A 24,983-nucleotide genomic window follows, 5' to 3' on the forward strand; every position below is an offset into this window, starting at 1 on the left:
TCTATATGCATTTCTGGATTAGCCCATACGTGCTACATGCCCTGCCCATCTCTAACGTCTGGATTTAATGTTCCTAATTATGTCAGGTGAAGAATACAATACGTGAAGTTCTGCGTTGTGTAACTTTCTCCATTCTCCTGTAACTTCATCCCTTTTAGCTCCAAATATTTTCCTAAGAACCTTATTCTCAAACACCCTTAATCTCTGTTCCTCTCTCAAAATGAGAGTCCAAATCTCACAACCATAACGAACAATCGGTAATATAACAGTTTTATACATTCTAACTTTCAGACTTTTTGACAGCAGACTAGATGACAAAAGCTTCTCAACCGAATTATAACAGGCATTTCCCATATTTATTCTGCGTTTAATTCCCTCCCGGGTGTCATTTATATTCGTTACTGTTGCTCCAAGATATTTGAATTTTGTCACCTCTTCTAAGGATAAATCTCCAATTGTTATATTTCCATTTCGTACAATATTCTGGCCATGAGACATAATCATATACTTTGTCTTTTCGAGATTTAGTTCCAAACCTATCTCTTTACTTACTTCAAGTAAAATTCCCGTGTTTTCCCTAATCGTTTGTGGATTTTCTCTTAACATAGTCAGGTCATCCGCATAAACAAGGAGCTGATGTAACCCGTTCAATTCCAAACCCTACCTGTTATTCTTGACTTTCCTAATGGCATATTCTAGAGCAAAGTTAAAAAGTAAAGGTGGTAGTGTATCTCCTTGCTTTAGCCCGCAGTGAATTGGAAAAGCATCTGACAGGAACTGGCATATACGGACTCTGCTGGGACATATTGTAAATACTCGAACTAGATTCTTGGGAATACCATATTTAATAAGGATATGACATAAAACGTCTCTCTTAACAGGGTCATATGACTTCTTGAAATCTATGAATAATTGATGTACTGTATCCTTATACTCCCATTTTTTCTGGAATATCTGTCGAATAGAAAACATTTGATCAGTAGTCGATCTATTGTGCCTAAAACCAAACTGATGATCCCCAATAATTTCATCTACATATGGAGTTAATCTTCTCAAAAGAATATTGGACAAAAATTTTTACGATATCAACAAAAGTGATATTTCTCTAAAGTTACTACAGTTAGTTTTGTCCCCCTTTTTTAAAGATATGTACAATTATGGACTCTTTAACTCTTCTGGTACAATTTCCTTTCCCCAAATAGACTTTATAACACTCTTATTAATTTAATGAAATAAACTTCGCTCTATGCACGAACATACAAACTTTAGGCTGATTTACATAATCTATATGCACAGTGCTTTAACAATATTACATAACAGTATTAGTAATATAAAAATATGTAATAAAGGATTACAATCAGAAACACATGAAGGAAATTAATAATAAACACTCTCTTACAATTTTCTTTTGCATGAATAAACTACTGTAACAAAATCGTACTTCTGTAAATCTGAAATGAATAAATATTTTCTATTGAAACAAACCTATTTGAACTCAATAACCAAAATAAGTACGTGGTTGTTTTCCGAGACTTATGAGGTCGTTTCATTTGCAGAAGCCGTTCGATGTTTGGAACAAATGAATTAGTCATGTTCATTCCCGGCTGACATACAGTTTCTCAGGCGGTTGCATCTTCAAAATTCGCCATTACTGCAGAGTCAACCACTGCATTGACAGAGTGAATGACGTACAGTATGCATGCGTCACAGCGCTCGGGAGTATTGCTCTTTAAAGTAAACAGCGCTCATTTTTCAGAATCACGTAACGTGCCCAACCCTACAGTAGATGTTATGTTATGTTTTACTTAACGACGCTCGCAACTGCAGAGGTTATATCAGCGTCGCCGGATGTGCCGGAATTTTGTCCCGCAGGAGTTGTTTTACATGCCAGTAAATCTACTGACATGAGCCTGTCGCATTTAAGCACACTTAAATGCCATCGACCTGGCCCGGGATCGAACCCGCAACCTTGGGCATAGAAGGCCAGCGCTATACCAACTTGCCAACCAGGGCGACCCTACAGTAGAGGTACGGTGGAGTAAAAATGGTAGAACTTCTGGCAAGCAACCTGGAACTTATTCTTAAAGAAAATAAATCTCCTTTGAACTAGTTAATTTATTAAATTTAAGCTATTTCAAAACGAAAAACTAATAAACTGTGTCGACCTTGTTATAAAATAGATGAACTAGCGAGTTACTCTTGTGACACAATCGAATTCCGTTATAAATTATAAGCAAGTACAGGGAATATGAACAGGATACACTGACTAGAATTAATAGTTGGGTGCTACCAAGCTAACCCTGTCAGTAATATGTCCAGATATTCTATGATGTGACTTACCCATGTCACTGCTCTGCAATATTTTTACAGTGGACGTAAAGACAACACTAGCAACACTTTAATCATAGGCACTAAAATAATGGGCGACTTATAGACTACATAATTATTGGTAATTGATTAACTAGCGGACTTACTCGTGTTAATTATGTAAGTCTGTGCGGCTTACAGCTGTTTCGGTGCTTCATCACACCATCCTCAGAGGCTACTAGATCTCGGCGTCATCTCGAACTTCTCTGCATGTTGTGTGGGTGCGTTTGATTGTTGGAAAGTGTTGAAAAGTGGAGTCAAATAGTGTCTGTGTACTGAAATTGATCTGTGTGTTGAGAATTTGATCAGGGTGTGTTTTAGTGTGTTTGTGTATTTCATATTATTCTAGTGTGTTGAGTTTTTGGTTCTTGGGTTGTATGTGTAGGATTTCCATGTCCGAATTTATGTTATTGTATGTATGGTTAGCATTGGTTATGTGATCGGCGTATGTATATGTACTGCGTCCTCTGGTTATTGCTTTAATGTGTTCTTTGTAGCGTGTTTGGAATGATCTGTCTGTCTGTCCAATGTAGAACTTGTCGCAACTATTACATGTGAGTTTGTATACACCTATGTGGTCGTATTTATTTGTTTGTGTTTTTTGTGTGTTGAGATGTCTTTGTAGTATGTTTTCTGTTCTGTATGCTATGTTGTATTTCTGCTTTCTGAATGAAGATGCGATCTTATGTGTGCTTTTGTTTTTATATGTTAGTGTGATGTATTTATTGTGTTCTTGTGTTTGTTAAGTTTTTGTTTTGTCTTTCTTATGATGTTGTCTATTATGTTTGGATTGTAACCGTTTTATTGTGCTATGTATTTGATTGTGTTCACTTCTTCATTGTAGTGTTGTTAACCAGAGGACACAATACATCTACATACGCCGATCACATAACTAATACTAACCATACATACAATAACACAATGGGGACATGGAAATCCTACACGTACAACCCAAGAACTAAAAACGCAACACACTAGAACAATATGAAATATACAAACACACTAAAACACACCCTGATCAAATTCTCAACACACAGATCAATTTCAGTACACACACACACACACTATTTGACTCCACTTTTCAACACTTTTCAACAATCAAACGCACCCACACAACATGCAGAGAAGTTCGAGATGACGCCGAGATCTAGTAGCCTCTGAGGATGGTGTGATGAAGCACCGAAACAGCTGTAAGCCGCACAGACTTACATAATTAACACGAGTAAGTCCGCTAGTTAATCAATTACCTATATTCAAGTGTTAAAAGTAGTGTAAGCAAGATTCAAAATGGACATAATTATTATTTATTTGCACCACAGAACGTTGCTTTACCTGTGCTCTCGGTGCCGTGCACGTCGGGGCAAGCCTGGTAGCGCAACAGCAGCCGCGACTCCTCTGTGCACGAGTCGATACTGGACACCGGCGAGCGACATTCTCCGTGGCCACGGTTGTACGTGAAGGAAAGAGGACCCTTGAATGGGCACTCGACTGGGGTGGCCTCCACCCGGAACATGGAGTACAGCAGCGCGTCGCCCGTGATCAGGGAGCACAGACTCTGAAGACTCTCTCGTGCGTGGCAGAAGGCTGTAACACACAAAGTACATCCTCATCTGAAGAGAAAGCTTCCAGTTGCGGCCTCTAGGAACTGCCCAGGTCAACAACTGCATCTATTACGATATATTTTACTAATGTATTTTATTTATTAATCAATTTATACTTACTTACTTACAAATGGCTTTTAAGGAACCCGCAGGTTCATTGCCGCTCTCACATAAACCCGCCATTGGTCCCTATCCTGTGCAAGATTAATCCAGTCTCATCATATCCCACCTTCCTCAAATCCATTTGAATATTATCCTCCCATCTACGGGTCTTTTTCCTTCCGGCCTCCGAACTAACACTCTATACACATTTCTGGATTCGCCCATACGTGTTACTTCCCCTGCCCAACTCGAACGTCCGGATTTAATGTTCCTAATTATGTCAGGTAAAGAATACAATGCATGCAGTTCTGCGTTGTGTAACTTTCTCCATTCTCCTGTAACTTTATCCCTCTTAGCCCCAAATATTTTCCTAAGAACCTTATTCTCGAATACCTGTAACCTCTTTTCCTCTCTCAAAGTGAGAATCCAAGTTTCACAAGCATACAGAACAACCGGTAATATAACTGTTTTATAAATTCTAACTTTCAGATTTTTTTACAGCAGACTAGATGACAAAAGCGTCTCAACAGAATAACAACACGCATTTCCCACATTTATTCTGCGTTTAATGTCCTCCAGAGTGTTATTTATATTTGTTACTGTTGCTCCAAGATAATTGAATTTTTACACCTCTTAGAAAGATAAATTTCCAATTTTTATATTTCCATTTCGTACAATATTCTGGTTACGAGACATAATTATACACTTCGTCTTTTCGGGGTTTACTTCCAAACCTATCGCTTTAGTAGCTTCAAGTAAAATTTTCGTGTTTTCCCTAATTGTTTCTGGATTTTCTCCTAACATATTCACGTCATCCGCATAGAAAAGAAGCTGATATAACCCGTTCAATTTTAAACCCTATGGGCCGTATTCATAGACATTTTTAGCGCGGGTTTCCGGTGGATGATCAGCGTTTTTCGTATTCATAAACCAGTGTTAGCGATAGGATATGAGTTGAATTCTGTACAAGTAACCAGTCGATAGCCGGGGGTAGCTTAGTACGCTCGTAGCGCGTGCTGCGAAATGTCTATGAATAGCACCCTATGTTTCATCCTGAACTTTCCTAATGGCATATTCTAGAGCGAAGTTAAAAAGTAAAGGTAATAGTGATCTCCTTGCATTAGCCTTGATTCATTAATTCATTATTTTATTTATTTATTGATTTATGTCTTGTTCATATCTTCTTCATTTTCATATTAATTAATAAAATCTTACTTAATTGTTCAGCAACAGAAAAATTATTACTAGAATCGTAGGTAGATTACTTCACTCATTTATACACAGCAGACAAATATCCGTAGGTAATTTCTCAATAATTAGGCCTATAATTGAAGAAAAAGAAACATAGACTGAAGAATAAGAACTTAAAGACGTGATGTAGAATTGTAGATAAAAAATTAGGAAGTCTCCTGTCCTAGAAGAAACAACACAAGCAATGTTCCTTCCTTTTACAATTTTTTGTATCAACGCAGGAACGTATTTATTAATTCACCGTGTAACATATTTCCTCATGAAATAATTCATTCGCTTATTTGTTTATTCAAGCGTTTGTATATAAATTAAATAATTTGTAAGAATGCAGTAATTAGTGAATACAGTACCTACTGTACTTTATTTATTTGTATAATACTGTACTTATTTACTAACTGATTTACTTATTAATTTGTTTAATTATGTATCAATTTAATCATTAATTAATTAATAATTATACATTTATAATTTTATTACAGCTATTAATTTCAAGTAACAGATTAAATGGCTCGTTCCGTCTCGAATTTTCAATTGTTGTGACAACTTCCACAACTATAGGAACGTCCTTGTTTTGCCGAAGGTCGTTCCTTTATAATGAACAACAAATTCTGAACCCAAGAATTTCAAGACAATACAGAAAAAATACAAAGCAAAGAAACACGCACATAGTCCCTATGTCATTTTCAATAATAACGGAAGTGCGCACAATGTGCAGGATAATATATTATTTTAGCTTTCGCTGCTGCAGAACTTGGTCAGTGAAACTAATCGGTTTCTACAATCCATCACATGGTATCTTCCACATAGTTCGTCACACAATAAACACATGCACTCTTCGTTTGGGTCGTGAAAGCTGGTGTTGCGGCATATTTTGAAGTGGAAGCCGTGGGTCGCAAATCTGGTCACCAGATGTCTCTATAGGTAGTTGGCCTCCTTCCAGTCCTCTCTGGCCATGGCGTCCGTGACGTAGAACTCCTCCCATATTTCTGCTTTCTTACGTTGATGTTCGAGGACGGTGCTCTCGTATGCTGATGTTGATGGCAGTAGGAATTGCAGCCGTAGGTCTTCTAGTAACATAGGTTTTCTGGTTAGCTCATAGACGATTCTGGATGGTGCAAATCTGAACAGGCCAAGTACCCTTTTCAGATATGTCGCTTTCACTTTCTGGAGATCCTTCAGGTTACTTTTAGTGCGGTATTGCCAGACAATTTCGAGGCCATATGTGATGATAGGCACTATTTTAACCGTGAAGATTTTCATCGCCGTTTCCAACGAGATCCTGGTTAGGTACTGAATGTCGTTCGTGGCGATCATTGCCCCTGCCACTCTGTCTTTGATGTGGGCTGTGTATGTCTATCCATTTTGTTCAGGGTTATCCCCATGTATTTAAAAGTCTTTACGTTGGTCAGTGGCTCGCCCTCCAGGTATAGCACGTCTGCTGCCGCTTGTTTCCCCCCTCTTTTGAACGTCATCGCCACTGTTTTTGTCCTGTTTAAAGTAAGGTCATTTCCTTTGGCCCATTCTACCAATCTGTCGAGTGCTCCTTGCGGCGTGTTTCGTGATGTGGATGCCATGACTATATCATCTGCATACAGATAAGTCGTCAGTCCTTCTGCTTTAGTTGCCTCTACTACGTCGTGTGTCGCTATGTTGAACAACACGGGACAGAGCGGATCCCCTTGAAGAACTCCTGTTGTCTGGTCGATCGGTGTTGACACTGTTATTGTGTCGTCGATCCGAATACTATTCTCCATCAAGATGTCTCTTATCAGTCTGGCTATGGGGTTTCTCCTTCTTATCAAGTTCTCTAATTTGGCTATGAGTTTTGTTCTATTCATTGTGTCGAACGCTTTTGTGTAGTCCACAAACACCGTGTAGAGTTTCCCCTTCGGGTGGTGGAGCGCTTCTTTTATATGTTCTTGGAGGCATTCCACGGCTTGGATTGTGGAGCGGTTCTTTCAGAAGCCAAATTGTTCTACTGGTATATGATGGTCTACTAGTGCTGTTATTCTTTCTGCGACGAGTTTCGTCAGTATTTTCATGAGTGTGCATTCCAGAGCGATGCCTCTGTATGTATGAGGGTCACTAGCGTTGCCTTTCCCCTTATATAGCGTTTTAATCTTCGATGTTCTCCAACGCTCTGGAATACTCCCTCTCAACAAGCGTTCATTGAAGAGGTCCGTCCGGGCTTTTATGAGCATTGGGGCTGCGCTCTTTAAATTCTCGTTGAAGATATTGTCCGGACCACTGGCCTTTTTGTCTTTTGATCCCATGACCAGTCTCAGAACTTCATCCTGTGTGAATGGCTCGAGGAAAGAGTCTTCTTCTTTCTTTGCCGTTTCCTTGTGCGGCCTAGTGTCTTTTGATTGCAGAATTTCGGTGAAGTGCTGTACCCATGTGTCCATGGGGATATCCCTCGGGAACGTCGGTTTTCTCTGCTTCAAGACTCTAAATGGGTCGTTTTCTGACTCCTCTATAATCTCTCTGGCTTTTTCTTCATAGTACTCCCTCTTGGATTATCTTGTGAGTGTTTTGTATTTTCTTCTTTCATTTGCGTATTCTTTGAGAGTCTCTTCTGATCGCGAGGTTAAGGAGCTGTGGAGCTTGTGGAGGGCTAACTGTCTAGCCTGGTAGCAGTTCCTGTTGAACCAAAGTTTTGCCTTCCTTTCATTGGGCTTCGTGATTCTTGTGGCGTTTGTAATAATGTGTTCCAGTTTATCTACTGCTCTGTCAATGTGTCCAGTCTGTATCTCCTGTTCTGCTTCTTTGATTTGGGTGCGGGACTGTTCTATCCTCTGCGTATCTAATTTCCTTGAGATCTTCGGGTTCCGGGGGCAGGTCGGGCTTTCCTTTTGAAGAGTAAATGTCGTTGCAACTAGCATATGTTTTCTTGCTGCTATTTTCAGCACCTCTTGTGTCACCTTTCTGACGCCCTTCATGTTCGTCAGCACAAGGTCAATTGTGCTGCTACCATTATGGCACACATAGGTTTTCTCGAACGCTTGATTTATTAAGGTTAATCCTTCTTCGAGGAATTGTAGGACAGTTTCAGTTTTACGGTTGCGTACATCAATCCTGCAGTTCATATCTCCTGCTATTATCACTAGCTCCTGCTGTTGCGATTGCGCTAGTCCGCCACTTATGATGTCTATGATCTCCTCTTCTTTGTAGTTCGGATGTAAGTACACGCCTATAATAGTGCACAGCCTGGTTCTAATTATTAGCATTTCAGGTGATTTCCGTTCAATTTTAAATGGGGCTAATTCTGGTTTGATGAGGCAGGTGATGCCACTCACCGGTCTGCCTCTCTGGCCTTGAGTGGCAAGCGCGTTAGTCGTGTAGAAGCCTTTGGCTATCACGTCAAACTTTGCGAGGTTATCCTCTGGTATCATGTCCAAAGCGTTTATTAGGCCTTCTGTGTTCCATGTAGCCGTCTTTAAGACGTTGCTCGTGATTTTCGGAGAGCACAGAACAAATACAAAGGAAGAAACACACATTCAGTTCGTGTGGCATTTTAAGACAACAGAACAAGTACAAGATAAGGAAAACGCACACAGACCCTGTGGAATTTTAAGACAACACAGAACAAATACAAGGAAAATAAATACGCACCCAGTTTCTGTAGAATTTTAAGACAACACAAAACAAAATATACAAGACAGCGGAACGTGCACCCAGCTCCAATGGCATTTTAACTAGCAAACAACAAATACATAGGAAAAAATGCACTAGTTCGCTTGGGATTTTAAGACAACAGAACAAATACAAGACAAGAAACACGCATTCATTTTTTGTGGAATTTCAAGACCATACAGTACAAATACAAGGTAAGGAACATGCATCCACTTCCTGTGGAATTATAATAATAATAATAATAATAATAATAATAATAATAATAATAATAATAATAATAATAATAATAATAATGATTTATTTAACCTGGCAGAGTTAAGGCCATACGGCCTTCTCTAACACTCAACCAGGAGTAAAAACTGCGTTATAGAAACACTACAAATTTACAAAGTACACACAAAACTGAATAAGATAATAATAATAAAAAAATGTAAACAACAAGTAAGAAGAAATCAGACATAATATATAACATACAGAAAGAAAGAAAAAAGCATAATAAAATGTGAACAGCAGGTCAAAAATAAATGAGGCCTACAAAGTATAAAAAAATAAGAATTATTGATAATAATAATAATAATAATAATAATAATAATAATAATAAATAAGAATAGTAATGATAATAATAATGATAATAATAATATTAATAATAATAATAATAATAAATAAAATAATAATAACAGGCCTAATAGCAATAATAATACTAATAGTAGTAATACAATAGTGCAGTACAAAGCATACAATGAATACAATATTTTTAAGTATACACAGTAAGGAAAATTATGTTTATATGTAGCTCAACTTATCACATTAGAGATATACCATTATCGGAAAATATGAAAACAAAAATATAAAATAAGTTAAATATCACTAGAACATAAAAAAAAAATGTGAATACGTGGAAACATGCAATACAACACTTGTCATAATAGTAAGTTAGTTTGGCAACTCGTCATAAGATAATTTTCTAACTTGGATTTGAAAGATTTCAATATTCGGCAGCCCTTGACTTCAGGCGGCAGAGAATTCCAGTGACGAGAGGTAGCAACAGTGAAAGATGAGGAATACAGAGATGATGTGTGAAGTGGAATTTCTAGCGTGTTATCGCGTTGTGATCGAGTATTAATATTATGATAGCGAGAGAGAGTATGAAAACGAGCGAATAAATAATAGGGGGATGAAGTGTGCATAATTCGATATAGGCGAGAAAGTGAGTGCAGATTTCTCCTCTCATGTAACCTAAGCCATGATAACTTCTCGAAAGAAGGTGAGATATGATCATAGTATCGAACATTACAAATGAAGCGGACGCACGCGTTATGAACACGCTGTAGTTTCTGGGCGGAATCAATCCTGAGATCACTGAACAAAACGTCGCAATAATCGAAGTGAGGTAGAATGAGTGTCTGTACCAGCGTCTGTTTTAATTTAGATGGATAATGATACAATCTTTTTAGTGAATGGAGAATAGAGAATGCCTTCTTACATGTATATTTAATATGCGTATCCCAACACAGAAGACAACACAGAACAAATACAAGGAGAACAAACACGCACCAGTTCCTGTGGAATTTTGAGAAAACACAGAGCAAATACAAGGCAAAGAAATATAGGCCTACACTTAGTTCCAGTGAAATTTTAAGATAACACAGAACAATCAACAAATACAAGGAAAAGGAACACGCATTTTGTTTCTGTAGAATTTTAAGACAACAGAACAAATACAACGCAAAGACCACGCACACACTTTCTGTGGAATTTCTAGACAACACAGAACAAATACAACGTAAGGAACACACACTCACTTTCTGTAGAATTTTAAGACAACACAGGAAAAATACATGGCGTACAGTAAGATTATGGAATTTTAAGACAACACAGAACAAATAAAAGACGAGTGACGTATATTAATTCTATTAAATTTTACGATAACATAGAACAAATACAAGGCAAGTCTCGCATATTAAGTCTATGGAATTTTAAGACAACACAGAAGAAATACAACGTAAGTGACGTATACCTTAAGTCTATGGAATTGTAAGACAACATAGAACAAATACAAGGTAAATGATGTGTACTAAGTCTGTGGTATTTTAAGGTAACACAGAACAAATCGGATACAAGGCAAGTGCCGTATGTTAAGTCTACGAAATTCTAAGACAACACAGGACAAATAAAAGAGATGATTTATACTAGTCTATGGTATTTAGAACAACACAGAAGAAATACAAGGCAAGTGATGTATAGGCCTACTACGTTTATCAAATTTTAAGACAATGTAAGACAAATACAAGACAAGTGATGTATACAAAGTCTATGGTATTTTAAGGCAACATAGAACAAATACAAGACAAATGACGTATAGTAAGTGTATGGAATTTTAAGAAAACGCAAGATAAATACAAGACAAATGATATATATTAAGTACATATAAATTTTAAGACAACACAGAAGAAATTACAAGGCAAACTATGTATAATATCGTCCGAGGAATTTTAAGACAACAGAACAAATACAATGCAAGTGGCGAATATACGTCTATGGAATTTGAAGATAAAACAAGACAAGTACAAGGTAACTGACGTATATTTTAGTCTAGAGTATTTTATGACATCATAGAACAAATACAAGGGAAGTGACGTATATTAAGTTTATGGTATTTTAAGACAACACAGGAAAAATACAGGGCAATTGATGCACAGTAACTCTGTAAAATTTTAAGAAAATACAGGACAAATACAAGGAAAGTGACGTTTACTAAAGGCTGTATTCAAGAAAGTCATTTAAGCTTCACTTCGTCTGGACTTCAAGTCAGAAGTTAGGTCATATAAATAAAGTACTGGATCCGTATTCAAGGCAATACTTATCTCCCTTTGACAAAAGTCAAATGTAGGTAAAAAGCAAATAAATTTTGTGTTTGACGTCATCATATAATGACGCAGTGCTTCCAGCCCACAGCTGCTCCATGCGGAAAGTGAGGAAATCATTCATTCATTGTTGGCTACTTTGTTTCAAACCTGTTATTTTCATAAACATCCATTGAAGTGGACGGAAACGCAGATGAAGGTGTAGGCCTACATCAAATAACTTGCTTACAAATATAAAGACGTTGTGGAAAATAAGAAATAAGACGGCGTTTAAGTTTTGACAAAGAAAAAGAAATGGTACGAAATTAATAATAATAATAATAATAATAATAATAATAATAATGACATTAATTACATGAAAATTGAATTAAAATCTTAACCTTATCGTATGCTGAATAAATTATATTAATATAAGATTATATCATTTTTATTCTAAATAAAAAAAGCGTAGTGTATTAAAGACAATTTTTTTCACTCTCTTAAAAATTCATACAACCATTTAGGAATACAGTTTAACCAATTTAAAAACACTCAAATCCTTTTTCTCAATTCATTTTATAATAATAATAATAATAATAATAATAATAATAATAATAATAATATCACAGTAATGAGAAATTTAAAATACACTATATAGCTACATAACTTCGGAATAAACTATTAAACTGGAGACAAGATTGAGGTTATGATTACATAGGCATAACTGTAAAATAAAGAATAAATAAATATAATATGAGACAAAATGCATAATCCATGAATTCTTGGAACTTTCCATCATCTAAATCCATTTCAGCCCTTAAACTTTATCATAATAAACAAATGTCTCGTTAGTTGCTGTTCAGGCAAATTTTAACACCAGGTGAGGTAAGTTTGGTCTTCACGTATCTTCAATATTACCAGCTTTTGGCTAAGTTACAACTGAAGTCTAAGTCAAGTTGTGACTCTGAATACAAATTCTGCGTTTTCTACCTATAAAGTCGGATATAATAGGCCTATATGTGAAAGTGAATTTGATGTGACATTCCTGAATACGGTCCTAAGTTTTAATAACACGGAACAAATACAGGACAATTTACTTATAATAATTCTGAGGAATTTTAATACAACATAAAAAATAGGCCTACAAGATAGGTGACGTATCGATATACCAAGTCTCTGTGGAATCTCAAGACAACACATGAAAAATGCAAGGGAAATGACGCATACTAAGTGCATAGAATTTTAAGATAACATAGAACAAATACAAGGTAAGTGACGTATACAAAGTATCTGTTGAATTTTAAAACAACACATGGCTAATACGAGGCAAAGAACATATATATATATATATATATATATATATATATATATATATATATATATATAGAGAGAGAGAGAGAGAGAGAGAGAGATACAAACACAATCAAATAAAAACAAACACAAACACACACATATTCCATGGAAAGAATTGTGTCTCCACTTTCTCTGCAATTCGTGTCAGATCCGCTTGATTTTTTTTTTTTTTTTTACAGAAAACGTTTTTATTTGAGCACAGCGAAAGCCATTAATTCATGCATGATATTTAACAATATTCTACGAGTATTTATTTAGTTTTCCCTATGTTTAAGGAGGCATATAAGGACTTATCAGATGAAGTATTTGGTATGGTATACAATCACTCAAGAATGTATGTTTGTAGTTTTGTAGTTTGAAAAAACAATAATTTCGATAAGAAATTACAGATTTCTTTAGTGTACACTTTTACAAAAAAAAAGTATCACATTTATAGCGGTTTTTTGTATTCCAAACGCTATTATGCTATTGGTATGCATCATGGACGAAATAAAAACTCCAACTCTTTCAGTCAGAAATTAGTTAAAATTTAACTAATTACAGCTTTTAAAATAAATATATAAAACTGTTTACGATGTAAAAGCGATATGCTGTTAAACCGAACAAAAGAATAAAGCGTCCGCTGCAATTTGCAGCTTTATGAAGGCAAAGCGTACAATTAAATTAATAACGTTATAAAATAAACATGGAATGAGTAGCAAGTCACTAATCAATTTCATAAAACTACATATAATGGCAAGAGATTCGCTGTCATTCTCGGAAACTGCCATTAAAACACACTAATTAAATTGGTTATTTATATTAGTCATAATTTATATTCCATTCCAATAAATACACAACCAAAAAGAATACAAACCCTCTCACATATTTAATGTCGGATATTTAACGACGCCCTACGACAACTGAAGTGATTATATGACATTAAGAGAGATGGGCTTCAATTACACCATTCTGCATTTCAGAACTTATTTTCTGTTGTTTGCAATCTGATAGGCGATACTAAACGGATTTTTTTGTGCTGAATTCGAAAATAATCTCCATTTTTCCCCATCACGTCAGGTTTTCAGACAATTCATGAATAACCAGAAATAAAATTATAGCTTTGTGAAACGTCATAAAAATTATTTTCAACAAGAATTTTGTGAGAAAAACTAGGCCACAGTTTGCTATTTGTCACTAATTAATCATTAATTAATAATTATAAACACTTTCATAACCTTATCTCAATATTGCACTTCAAATTTTTTCCTCCTTGACCTCCTTGCATGTTGTGCAGAGCAGTCCCTTTTTAACATCCAGCAATAGTCCGCAATGTTTCCAATATGAAGCAAAACACGTTTAAGACTTTTCTGAGAAGAATCTATGAAGAACCTCCACTCTTTGGCATTATAGTTTATCTTATGAAACTTTAAGACGGCAAGGATGTCTTAGAAATACACTAAATTTTCTTCTTCAGCCAAAAAAAAAAAAAAAAAAAAAAAGGACAAGTTCCTTCTGGCGATGCCAGTACCATGAAAAATATGTACCTTCAGCTAGTACAGGGACATCATTTTATTTTTACTTCAATTTTTATTGTACCTGAGTTTTTTAATGTACTTCACTCCCAACCCTTCTACTAATGAAGTTCAACCGTCCTGCACACAGATCCAAGACCGCATATAGGCCTATAGTCATAGTAGCCTTACGGTCATAGTAAGCAGTACGTTCCAAAAATATGTTCGCGTTTTCCAGTGACGAAAGAGCTTTCAATATTGAATCATTTTCGCACAGGCACTGCCGTCCATTTGCCTACGTCGTATCCCGGTTTCCCCCACCAGCTTTTATTCGCCAGCTAGTGGCTGGGCTGTCTTAGCCTTTTTCTGAGAACATTAATTTCTGTTAGGAATTGGACGTCTACATAATATTATACAACTGCTTAAAATAACTTAAATAAAAGGGCCTCGTTAAGTAATTAACTGTCACGTGATTTCCTCCCTTTCTACGACCCTACGACATAACCACTTGGACGGACAGCAGATAGCATGTCTGAGTAATTTTATCTTTTCGGATCGGGCAGAAGTGAAGATTGAATTTACAGTACGTAAGGTACTCTTTTACAGAGTAGGTACAGAGTTATTTCAACATGAGTTACTAGAACGAAGGTCGAAACTGGTAATTGGGATTAGGCACAATAGTCTATAATGCGATAATATGCGAAAAAGAACTAAGTCTGTATCGAAATGAACGGCCACCATTTAAAAATGTGTTTAAATATCCATATTATGATTATTTTTTAATTTAATTTCATTCTCTATATTGTACGCTAATGTGCTGTAGACAGTATAATATACACTGCATAATGAATACGTCCGCATGGACAGCTCAGTTCGTGAGTAAAAACATTATTGTTAATTCTATACTGTATTTTGATAAAACCAAATCACAATGAAAATAATCAAACTCAAAAGCGCGATATTTCCTAGTTTACGTAAATGGATGAACTACTTTTCTTCCCTCCTATACCTAGTAAAGTGATTTGCTTGTATTCTACGCCAGTATCATCGAACTCCAGTCGTGGAAGGGGATAGCAAACGGCGTTGATCCAGAGGTATAGCCAAGTTAATATTAAAAATGTTAGTAAAAATAAAATGATGTCCCTGTACTTTCTTTTCTTTTAACCTAGAACCTAATAGTTCTGCTGATTCTTTAGGCAAATTTAAATCCCTCACTAAATCATTAAGCTCACTTTGGTTAAAACATCTATCATCACCAGTATTGCCTGGTTCATAAGTATGATCCACTGGAGATTGTTTCATTGCTACTGGATGCAGATGGGAATGTATCTGATTCAGGGGGTAGCGGAACGGGAATATCAGGACCATGAGGTATGGGCCGAATGGCAGAAGGAATGTTAGGATATAGAATATCGTTCTTGTTTTTAGCAGTATATCCAGCTACCTTTATTGTACAAAAATAACAATTGTCTCCATGATTTGTAGGCTCCCTCCAAATCATAGGGATACTAGAGGGCAATGACTTCCTTTTTCCACTTTTCCAACTCCTCAACTCTTCAACACAACTACGACATACTTTATGGGGGCACCAGGATTTGTCCTAGTCTCATAACTTAATGCCAAAATATCGAATGTAAGTATTCTTTACAAAAGTTGTTATATTCTGTCTGTGTTTTACTAACGTATATAACCCACATATATAGCAAAATAAATTTGGATCATTTACACAACCACGTTTCGACATTTCTATGAAACAACACTATTATGTTGTACTCTCGCAGAAAAATGAGAACTTACACACTTCACTTTTACAGACAACCAACAACACAAAACTGGAACTCTAATTTTAAAACAACTTTTAAAAGGAGATAGGTTTATTATCTCAGTAAGGAAATCTGTAGCCTCATAAGCTGGATTGCACTTCCATAAATATATATACAGGGACCCTATGTCATTTCTCTAATTCATTGTTAGTTTTAATAGCAATCTCTAAGAGTAAATATTTCCTTCATAATTTTTTATGACCTGAGACACGAAACATTTCAACTTCCTGTTTATAGATAACATTGGGTGCAGACAGATAAAAATCTCCAAGAATAAACAACCTCGGTTCATTTTAAGGGGAAGGGTACAATTTTGTACATCCCCTAAGGGCGGATACAATCAGTAGGTCTTAATAAATATCAAATACAAACATAATAAAATATTTTATGATACATTTTAAGTAATAAAGTTTAAATTATAAGCTGTCGTGCCTTTTTAACAAACGACAAGCACGTTGTAATATTACTATATTACGAAAAATATTGGAAACATAAAATTTTGAATTGTAAAAAATTATGACGTGGTACGCGAAAACGGATTTCATTTTTGCAATCAGTGTGAAATTGTGAATCAGAAACGCTAATTTATTTCAAAACAACAAAATCCATGCAGAACGGTGTTATTAATAAGTGTGGGCGGATTTAAAGAGTAAACATAGATAAAATAAGAAATTCCATCAGCTTAAACCAAGGAACTTACGATAATGGAGATCATTTTATAAATGGACATTGGGATTCGTGAGTGAAGAAGAAAGTACATATGAATAAACCCGGAAAGAATGTATGTGCACCTATGCTGTGCAAGTGACTTAAAAACACAGGAGCATTTTTAATGTGGCCTCGCAGATCTCCAAATCAAATCCTTAACGGGAAACTAATGTTACTTTTGTACACTATAATATAACTGTATGTCGCGTCTGTGGCTTAGCGCTATCATGCTTGTCTTTCACCCAGACTGATTCGATCCCTGACCAGGTTGTGATGGAATTTGTGATGAACAAAGCAGACGTTGCAGAAAATTTTCTCGGGGAACTCTCGTTTCCTTATCTCATTTCACCAACTCTCTTCATCTCCCCTTCATTTCATCTATCGTCTGAAATAGTTGAAAATAGGCTGGGGTGAGGTCTTGAAGGTAATACAGGTTTATGCCTATATACGGTAGAGGGGGGCTGAGGTAGGATGGGCCAATCTTCAACAACAGCTGACGAAAGCCACACAGCCCACATGTTTGACTGAAACAGTCATTGCATGTAAAACAATAAGGATCAAGATAAGTGTACGTGTCTGGGTATATTCCGAATGCAGTCGTCTAAAACCGACCAGTAAGCCAGACATAACTATATCATGAGTTCACTAAACGAGTACCGTTTCCAGGCAAGATACCGGCTATTTCTAGTCATTCTTACTTTGAGTTGACTTCTGATTGAGGTTCTGGCTGTTATGTACATCGATTATCAAACAGTACATCTCACTTAACGGTATGTGTCAGAGGAAGAACAATTGTTTTATGCATCTGAAATCTGACTAGTGTAATATGTAGCTAGTCGACGATATATGCAATGGAGAGGGAAAGAAACTGGCCACCCTATCCTATTATCTCCTGGCCTAGTTGCCTCATAAGTGGTGCCTTCTTGGTATCAATTGTGATGTTCAGACCTGTTTTCGGACAGTTACTAAACAACAATTTACTTTGAGTAGCAGTGGGTAAGAGACTAAGGGTGCTATTTATAGACATTTCGCTAGCCCGGGCTACGAGCGTGCTAAACAGGATTCATATCATATCATATCGCCGACACTGGTTTATGAATACTATCATCCACCGAAAGCCCGCGCTAAGAATGTCTATGAATACGGCCCTAAGTCTCTAGTGACATTGTTCTGTCAGCATAGCAACTTGATCTTATGCGGTTATATTATAATAGACAGCTACTGACAATATTTTCCTCTTCTTTCCTTTTACGTTAACCAGTTAAAAATTTATCATCAAATAAAGGGAAATGTAGTATGAGACAGTAAGTGTTAGTGAAATGAAATTTGCAGAGTTGAGACAAACTTCATCCTCCGATCTTGTTCATGACAAATATTGCTCCAGTCAATAACGGAGCTCGAACCCGTGTTCTGTAAAACCTTTATCCTGCGACTTCGTTCAACACAAATATCACTCCAACCAATACCGGAAACCGGACACATGTCCTGTCAAAATCCTTACCCTCCGATTCTTTCAAAACGCATAGGCCTATACAGTTTAAGCCAATGTTGGCTGTGAAACGCTCATCCTCCCATCGTTTCCAACACAATTATACCTCTAGTCAAACTTGTGTCCTATTAATCCCTCATTCTATATTTTTCTAACTCAAATATAACTCAAGTCAATGTTCGGAATAGCACCCGTGTCCTGTGAAGCTCCCATCCTCCCATATTTTCGAACGCAAATATTACAAGCCTAGATGAGAACCGAACCCGTGCCCTATAGGACCCTCCCATCTTTCCTAACGCAAATATAACAAGTTGGTGTTCGAAATCGAATCCCTGTCTTTTCCTCTGATGTTTTCCATCGCAAATTTTACCCAAGTCATTATTTTTAATCGAACCATTGTCCTACAAACCCCTCGCTATTCTATTTATTCCACAGAAAATTTAACTGAAGTCATTGCTGGGAGCCGAATCAGTGTCCTGTAAAATCTTCGTACTATCATTTCTCCCTCGAATAATTAACCCACCGCGTCCTGTAAAAACCTCGTTCTCCCACTTTTTCCAGCGAATATTTAACCCACCGTGACCTGTAAAGCACTCATTCTCCCAGTTTTGCCTCCTAATATTTAACCCATCGTGTGCTGCAAAACCCTCGTCCTCCCATTTCTTCCATCGAATACTTAACTCATCGAATCCTGTAAAACCCCTCATTCTCTAATTTTTTTCCTCGAATAATTAACCCACCACGTCTGTAAAACCCTAGTTCTCCCACTTTTGCAGCGAATATTTAATCCACCGCGTCCAGTAAAACCCTCGTATTCGCAGGAAAAAATGTGAAAACGAGAGTTTTACTTGACGCGGTGTATTAAATATTTGAGGGAAAAAATGGGAGAACGTGGGTTTTACAGGACGCTGTGACTTAAATATTCGTCGGGAAAGATGGGAGAACGAAAGTTTCACAGGACACGGTTGGTTAAATATTCGATGGAAAAATGGGAGAACGAGAATTTTACTGGACGCGGTGGATTAAATATTTGAGGCAAAAAATTGAAGAACAAGGGTTTTACTGGACGCGGTGGGTTGAATATTTGAGAGAAAAAAAATGGGAGAACGAAAGTTTCACAGGACAGGGTTGGTTAAATATTCGATGGAAAAAATGGGAGAACGAGGGTTTTACGGCATAAGGTGAGTTAAATATTCGACGAGAAAATGGGAGAACGGGTGTTTTACAGCACACGGTGGGTTAAGTATTCGATGGAAAAAATGGGAGTACGAGGGTTTTACGGGATACGGTGAGTTAAATATTCGACGAGAAAATGGCAGAACGGGTATTTTACAGCACACGGTGGGTTAAGTATTCGATGGAAAAATGGGAGTAGGTACGAGGGTTTTGCAGCACACGATGGATTAAATATTAGCGGGAAAAGCTGCGAGAATGAGGGCTTTACAGGTCACGGTGGGTTAAATATTTGCTGGAAAAAGTAGGAGAACGAGGGTTTTACATGGTGCGGTGGGTTAAATGTTCGAGGGAGAAATGATAGAACGAGGATTTTACAGGACACTGATTGATTCGGATCCCAGCAATGACTTCGGTTAAATTTTCGGTGGAAGAAACAGAATAACGAGAGTTTTATAGGACAATGCCTCGATTAAAAAAAAATCACTTGTGTTAAATTTGCAATGGAGAACATCAGAGGTGAAGACAGGGATTCGATTCCCAACACTAACTTGTTATATTTGCGTTAGAAAAGCTGGGAGGGTCCTATAGGGCATGGGTTCGGTTCCCATCTAGACTATTATATTTGCGTTCAAAAATATGGGAGGATGAGAGCTTCATAGGACACGGGTTATCTAAAAGGGTTACTTAAAATTCATAGATCTATACCAGTAATTATTTTATGGTTGTATTATAATTACTATAAAAGAACAAACTATTAATAAACGTGTGTCTATCGCTTATCCTAACCCTAGCGTACGTCCATATGAAAGAACTTTTGCGTTGACCTCCAGCTAATCGTATTCCCAACCATCACCATGTGATTACACTAAGGTTCGCTGATTATCCAAATTTAGAGCAGGCAACCTCACTCGTTCCTACACAGCACTCTCCAAGCGTCAGAAGCCGGTGATCAGGGAGTACTTTAGAATTATAACGAAAATTTGATCGGACGGAATGACGTTGATGATTGACATGGAGAAAAGGGAGAACCGCGAGAAAAACCCGAATTGCGACCATGTCTCTACAAACGTCACTACGGATTTTTAAATTAAAATTCCCAGACCTGACTGAGATTCGAACCTGCAAATGCTATTATTAACGTTCTTGGTCACAGAGGTCGCGTATGTGTCATCTTGGTGTTAAAAATTCTTTTGTATGCTCCAGAATGCCTATGCATTTTTAAAAATCTGATCTCTAGTTATCATAGGCCTATTAGTTTTCTGGCGTCTCATGACTATTTACCTAGATCATATATGTAACAGATAGGTCAGCCTTATAGGCTTTGACGTTAACAGCCTTTGTCAGATTTACTACGCTGCCATCTAGTTGTTACATAAGGAGTCACGTCATAATTCCCATTTGAATTGCATTAGTGACTGTACTGCCATCTCGTGTTCGTTTACGGCGGACGGGTGGCGATCCTGGCGGTTGTTCTCTTCAAAATGCTGCCGATTTTAACATAGAGATGAGTTATCTGTTACATAAATGATCTAGGCTATTTGATATTTTTATGCATGTGTTACAATAATGAATTTGGTAATATGTACTCACTCTCCTTATACTGCAGGACGTTGGCGTGCTTTTCATGGATAACCACGCAGCGGAAACAGCCGCCTTTGCTGCAACAAAGAGAAACAAACATTTACAATCTGTGTTCTATCAATGGTACTATTTACTTCAGCTCGTACAGTACCAGAAAAAAGTAATGGGCCGAGACAGTGTCCTCCTGTAAGTAGATAACAAGTAGGCCTAGCATATATACAGGCTCTCTTGTTTACTGCACATGCACAAAGCGTTCTATTTGGAACTAGGGGGCTCATTTCTTTCTTCTGGAACTGTACGTTGAGATAACAGATAAATTCTGCGTAGTTCAACGAGTATTATGAGAGTTTATTTTTCTTTTTAGAATCTTAGCTGTGGCTAAATAGATGGGTTATAAAGTTTAAAGTTATCTTGGGTTTTAAGAGAATCCGGCAAAGAGGATTGAAGCAGTTGAAATGATAATTATTAGAGCAGAAAAATTCGCTCCTGCGCCGGGGATCGAACTCGGGTCCTTGGTTCTACGTAACAAGTGCTCTAACCACTGAGATACGCCAAAGTTCAATCCACAGCACCGGATCGTATGCCTCTCCTCTGATGTGGCCTGACTCCAAGTTCGACATATATCAAGTAACTGCCATTATACAAGGAGCGCACGCATTTTACTGACTTGGTGACAAGGTTTCCACAGTAATATGCACTGTTGGGCGAAGAATCTACGTAAAGATTAATTTTTGGTCCTACAGAATATATCTGTTATGGTACGTTGATTATATACAAAGAAGTCCAGCGTTGTGGGGTAACGGTTAGCAATGTTAGCATTCTGACCGTTAGAGCTATTTCTCCTAGACATCTCCGAACTACCTTCACGCTTATGTTGAAACCCATCACATTCTGGGCTTCCAGCGAGGTTGTATGATGATTTTTAAAAATCTGCAGCATTATGAACAGGTCATCACGGGCTGTAGTTTTCCGTCTTCTGCCATATCTAGAGACTTTCTAGAGTAACTCAGCTCTTTTCTCTGAATACTTTTACTGCATCTCTAACCGTTGAGGACGGTGCATCTACGGCAGCAGTAGCATGACACAAACTGCGATAATGCGATCATCATCAATATGGCAAATTACTTTTGCAAATTATTCAGCTCTGAGCGGCACCATTGAAAACTAATGTAATGTTGAAATGACAAAATCAACATTCACTAAGACATTAACAACGTTCCTCACAATAAAAAAAAAAAACAGAAGAGAAGCAACACAACAATGAAAAATATGGATTGTTTCTTTTGCTAATGGCGGATACTTGATTGTTCGTCATTCACACATATGAAGACCAATAATTTACTGACAGAGTCGTTTCCCAGGGTACGCCATAGAAGGCAGGCCTACGCTACACCCACGATGAGATGAGAGGAACATTAAATTTGTTGGGATGCCACAGGGGAGCCGGAGCTGGTCCTGTTACCTGGACCACGGTCTTGCCAAAGACAAGTTATAAATTGGGGATCAAATCCGGCTCCGCAGGATTATAAGTCCAGAGGTCTAACCAATAGACCACCGTGGCAGCATATCACAAAACTAATACTGCACGATTTCCTTGGTAGCATGGCACCAACGTAAACATGGAGATACCAACATTCACATTCCACATTCACAAAGTAAGTGAAATAAGAATACATGGGGGATACGCCTATTTTGTGACCTCACAGTACATGTGAATGTGTAATTATGATTAGGAATCTGAATATATACATTCAGCAGCTATGAGCTTAATTGGCACGTAACAACAAGAACAAGAACAATAATAATAATAATAATAATAATAATAATAATAATAATAATAATAATAATAATAATAATAATAATAACAATAATAATAATAGTAAGCAAGTAAAGAGATATGTTTGGAAGTAAATCCCGAAAAGACAAAGTATATGATTATGTCTCGTGACCAGAATATTGTACGAAATGGAAATATAAAAATTGGAAATTTGTCTTTTGAAGAGGTGGAGAAGTTCAAATATCTTGCAGCAACAGTAACAAATATTAATGATACTCGGGAGGAAATTAAACACAGAATAAATATGAGAAATGTCTGTTATTATTCCATTGAGAAGCTTTTATCATCTAGTCTGCTGTCAAAAAATATGAAAGTTAGAATTTATAAAACAGTTATATTATCGGTTGTTCTTTATGGTTGTGAAACTTGGACTCTCACTTTGAGAGAGGAAAATAGGTTAAGGGTGTTTGAGAATAAGGTGCTTAGGAAAATATTTGGGGCTAAGAGGGATGAAGTTACAGGAAAATGTAGAAAGTTACACAACACAGAACTGCACGCATTGTATTCTTCACCTGACATAATTAGGAACATTAAATCCAGACGTTTGAGATGGGCAGGGCATGTATGGGCGAATCCAGAAATGCATGTAGAGTGTTAGTTGGGAGGCCGGAGGGAAAAAGACCTTTGGGGAGGCCGAGACGTAGATGGGAAGATAATATTAAAATGGATTTGAGGGAGGTGGGATATGATGACAGAGAATGGATTAATCTTGCTCAGGATAGGGACCAATGGCGGACTTATGTGAGGGCGGCAATGAATCTCCGGGTTCCTTAAAAGCCAATAAGTAAGTAAGTAAGTAAATAAGTAATAATAATAATAAGTAATAATAATAATAATAATAATAATAATAATAATAATAATAATAATAATAATAGAAAATGTTTCAAATAAAACATTAAACATTCTTAATGGGAATTCTAAAGTAAATTCAAAAGCATTCTGAAAGAGTTAGCGAACAAAAAAAGAAGAAAAGGATTTATTATATGCAGATAATTCTGAAAAGTGTGTCGCTCCTACCACGGAGATACTATGCCCTTTGTTCTGCTGTCCATGCAATGAAGTGTGTAACGCCGTCAGGCACTCAAGTTCAACTTCTCGGAAATACGTTTTGTGTCCTCAAGATGTAGCTTCTATCGAAAGTGATTGCGAAAACTTGCAACTTTTGACTTCATTGTCAGACTTGAAACAAGTTTCTCTCTCTGCTGTGCACAACTGTCGAACTCTCGCTTGGAACGCATCACAAAGACAATGAACAGCTCTCCAAGCAGTAAGTGGTTACAGAAGACTGTTGCTTATTTTCATGCTTACATTATTTGAAAGTTTAAATAGAAAAGATTTCGTGCAATAAATATATATCAATAGATAAGCTAAGAAAAAGAATAAGGGATAAATATATTGTTGAGTAGGCCTACATAGATAAAACAATAAATTTATATAAAACGGTAAACGGAAACAGAGACAGACAGACAAAACAGATGGGATAGATAGATAAGATGGAAGGATGGACAGGCAGAAAGAGAGACAGACTGACAGCCAGACAGACTAACAGACGAACAGACAGGCGCCACAGTGTGCAATTTTCCCGATCTAGGTGGACAAAAATCAAATTTCGACTTGTTTAGTTATGCACAGGTGAGTATGAATCCGTGTTCTTTAATATTTGAAGAATATTGTGAGTAATAGCTTTTACTGATTTATGAGCGACAAACTATATTTAGAAGGGTAT

General features: G+C 36.9%; 1 protein-coding gene across 2 annotated transcripts in view; it reads right to left on the reverse strand.

Moving 5' to 3' along the window:
* Positions 1 to 24,983, reverse strand: part of LOC138715328 (uncharacterized) — a 1,341,767-nt gene that overhangs the window by 154,203 nt on the left and 1,162,581 nt on the right. For both annotated transcript variants that reach the window (XM_069848117.1, XM_069848119.1), the window contains 2 exons: positions 21,430 to 21,497; positions 3,700 to 3,951 (listed from right to left, as the gene is read on the reverse strand). In XM_069848117.1, the coding sequence (XP_069704218.1) occupies positions 3,700 to 3,951; positions 21,430 to 21,497 (320 nt within the window). The remainder of the gene's footprint in view (positions 1 to 3,699; positions 3,952 to 21,429; positions 21,498 to 24,983) is intronic.

This window comes from Periplaneta americana, chromosome 15, assembly GCF_040183065.1.
Source record: "Periplaneta americana isolate PAMFEO1 chromosome 15, P.americana_PAMFEO1_priV1, whole genome shotgun sequence".
NCBI classification, from domain to species: domain Eukaryota; kingdom Metazoa; phylum Arthropoda; class Insecta; order Blattodea; family Blattidae; genus Periplaneta; species Periplaneta americana.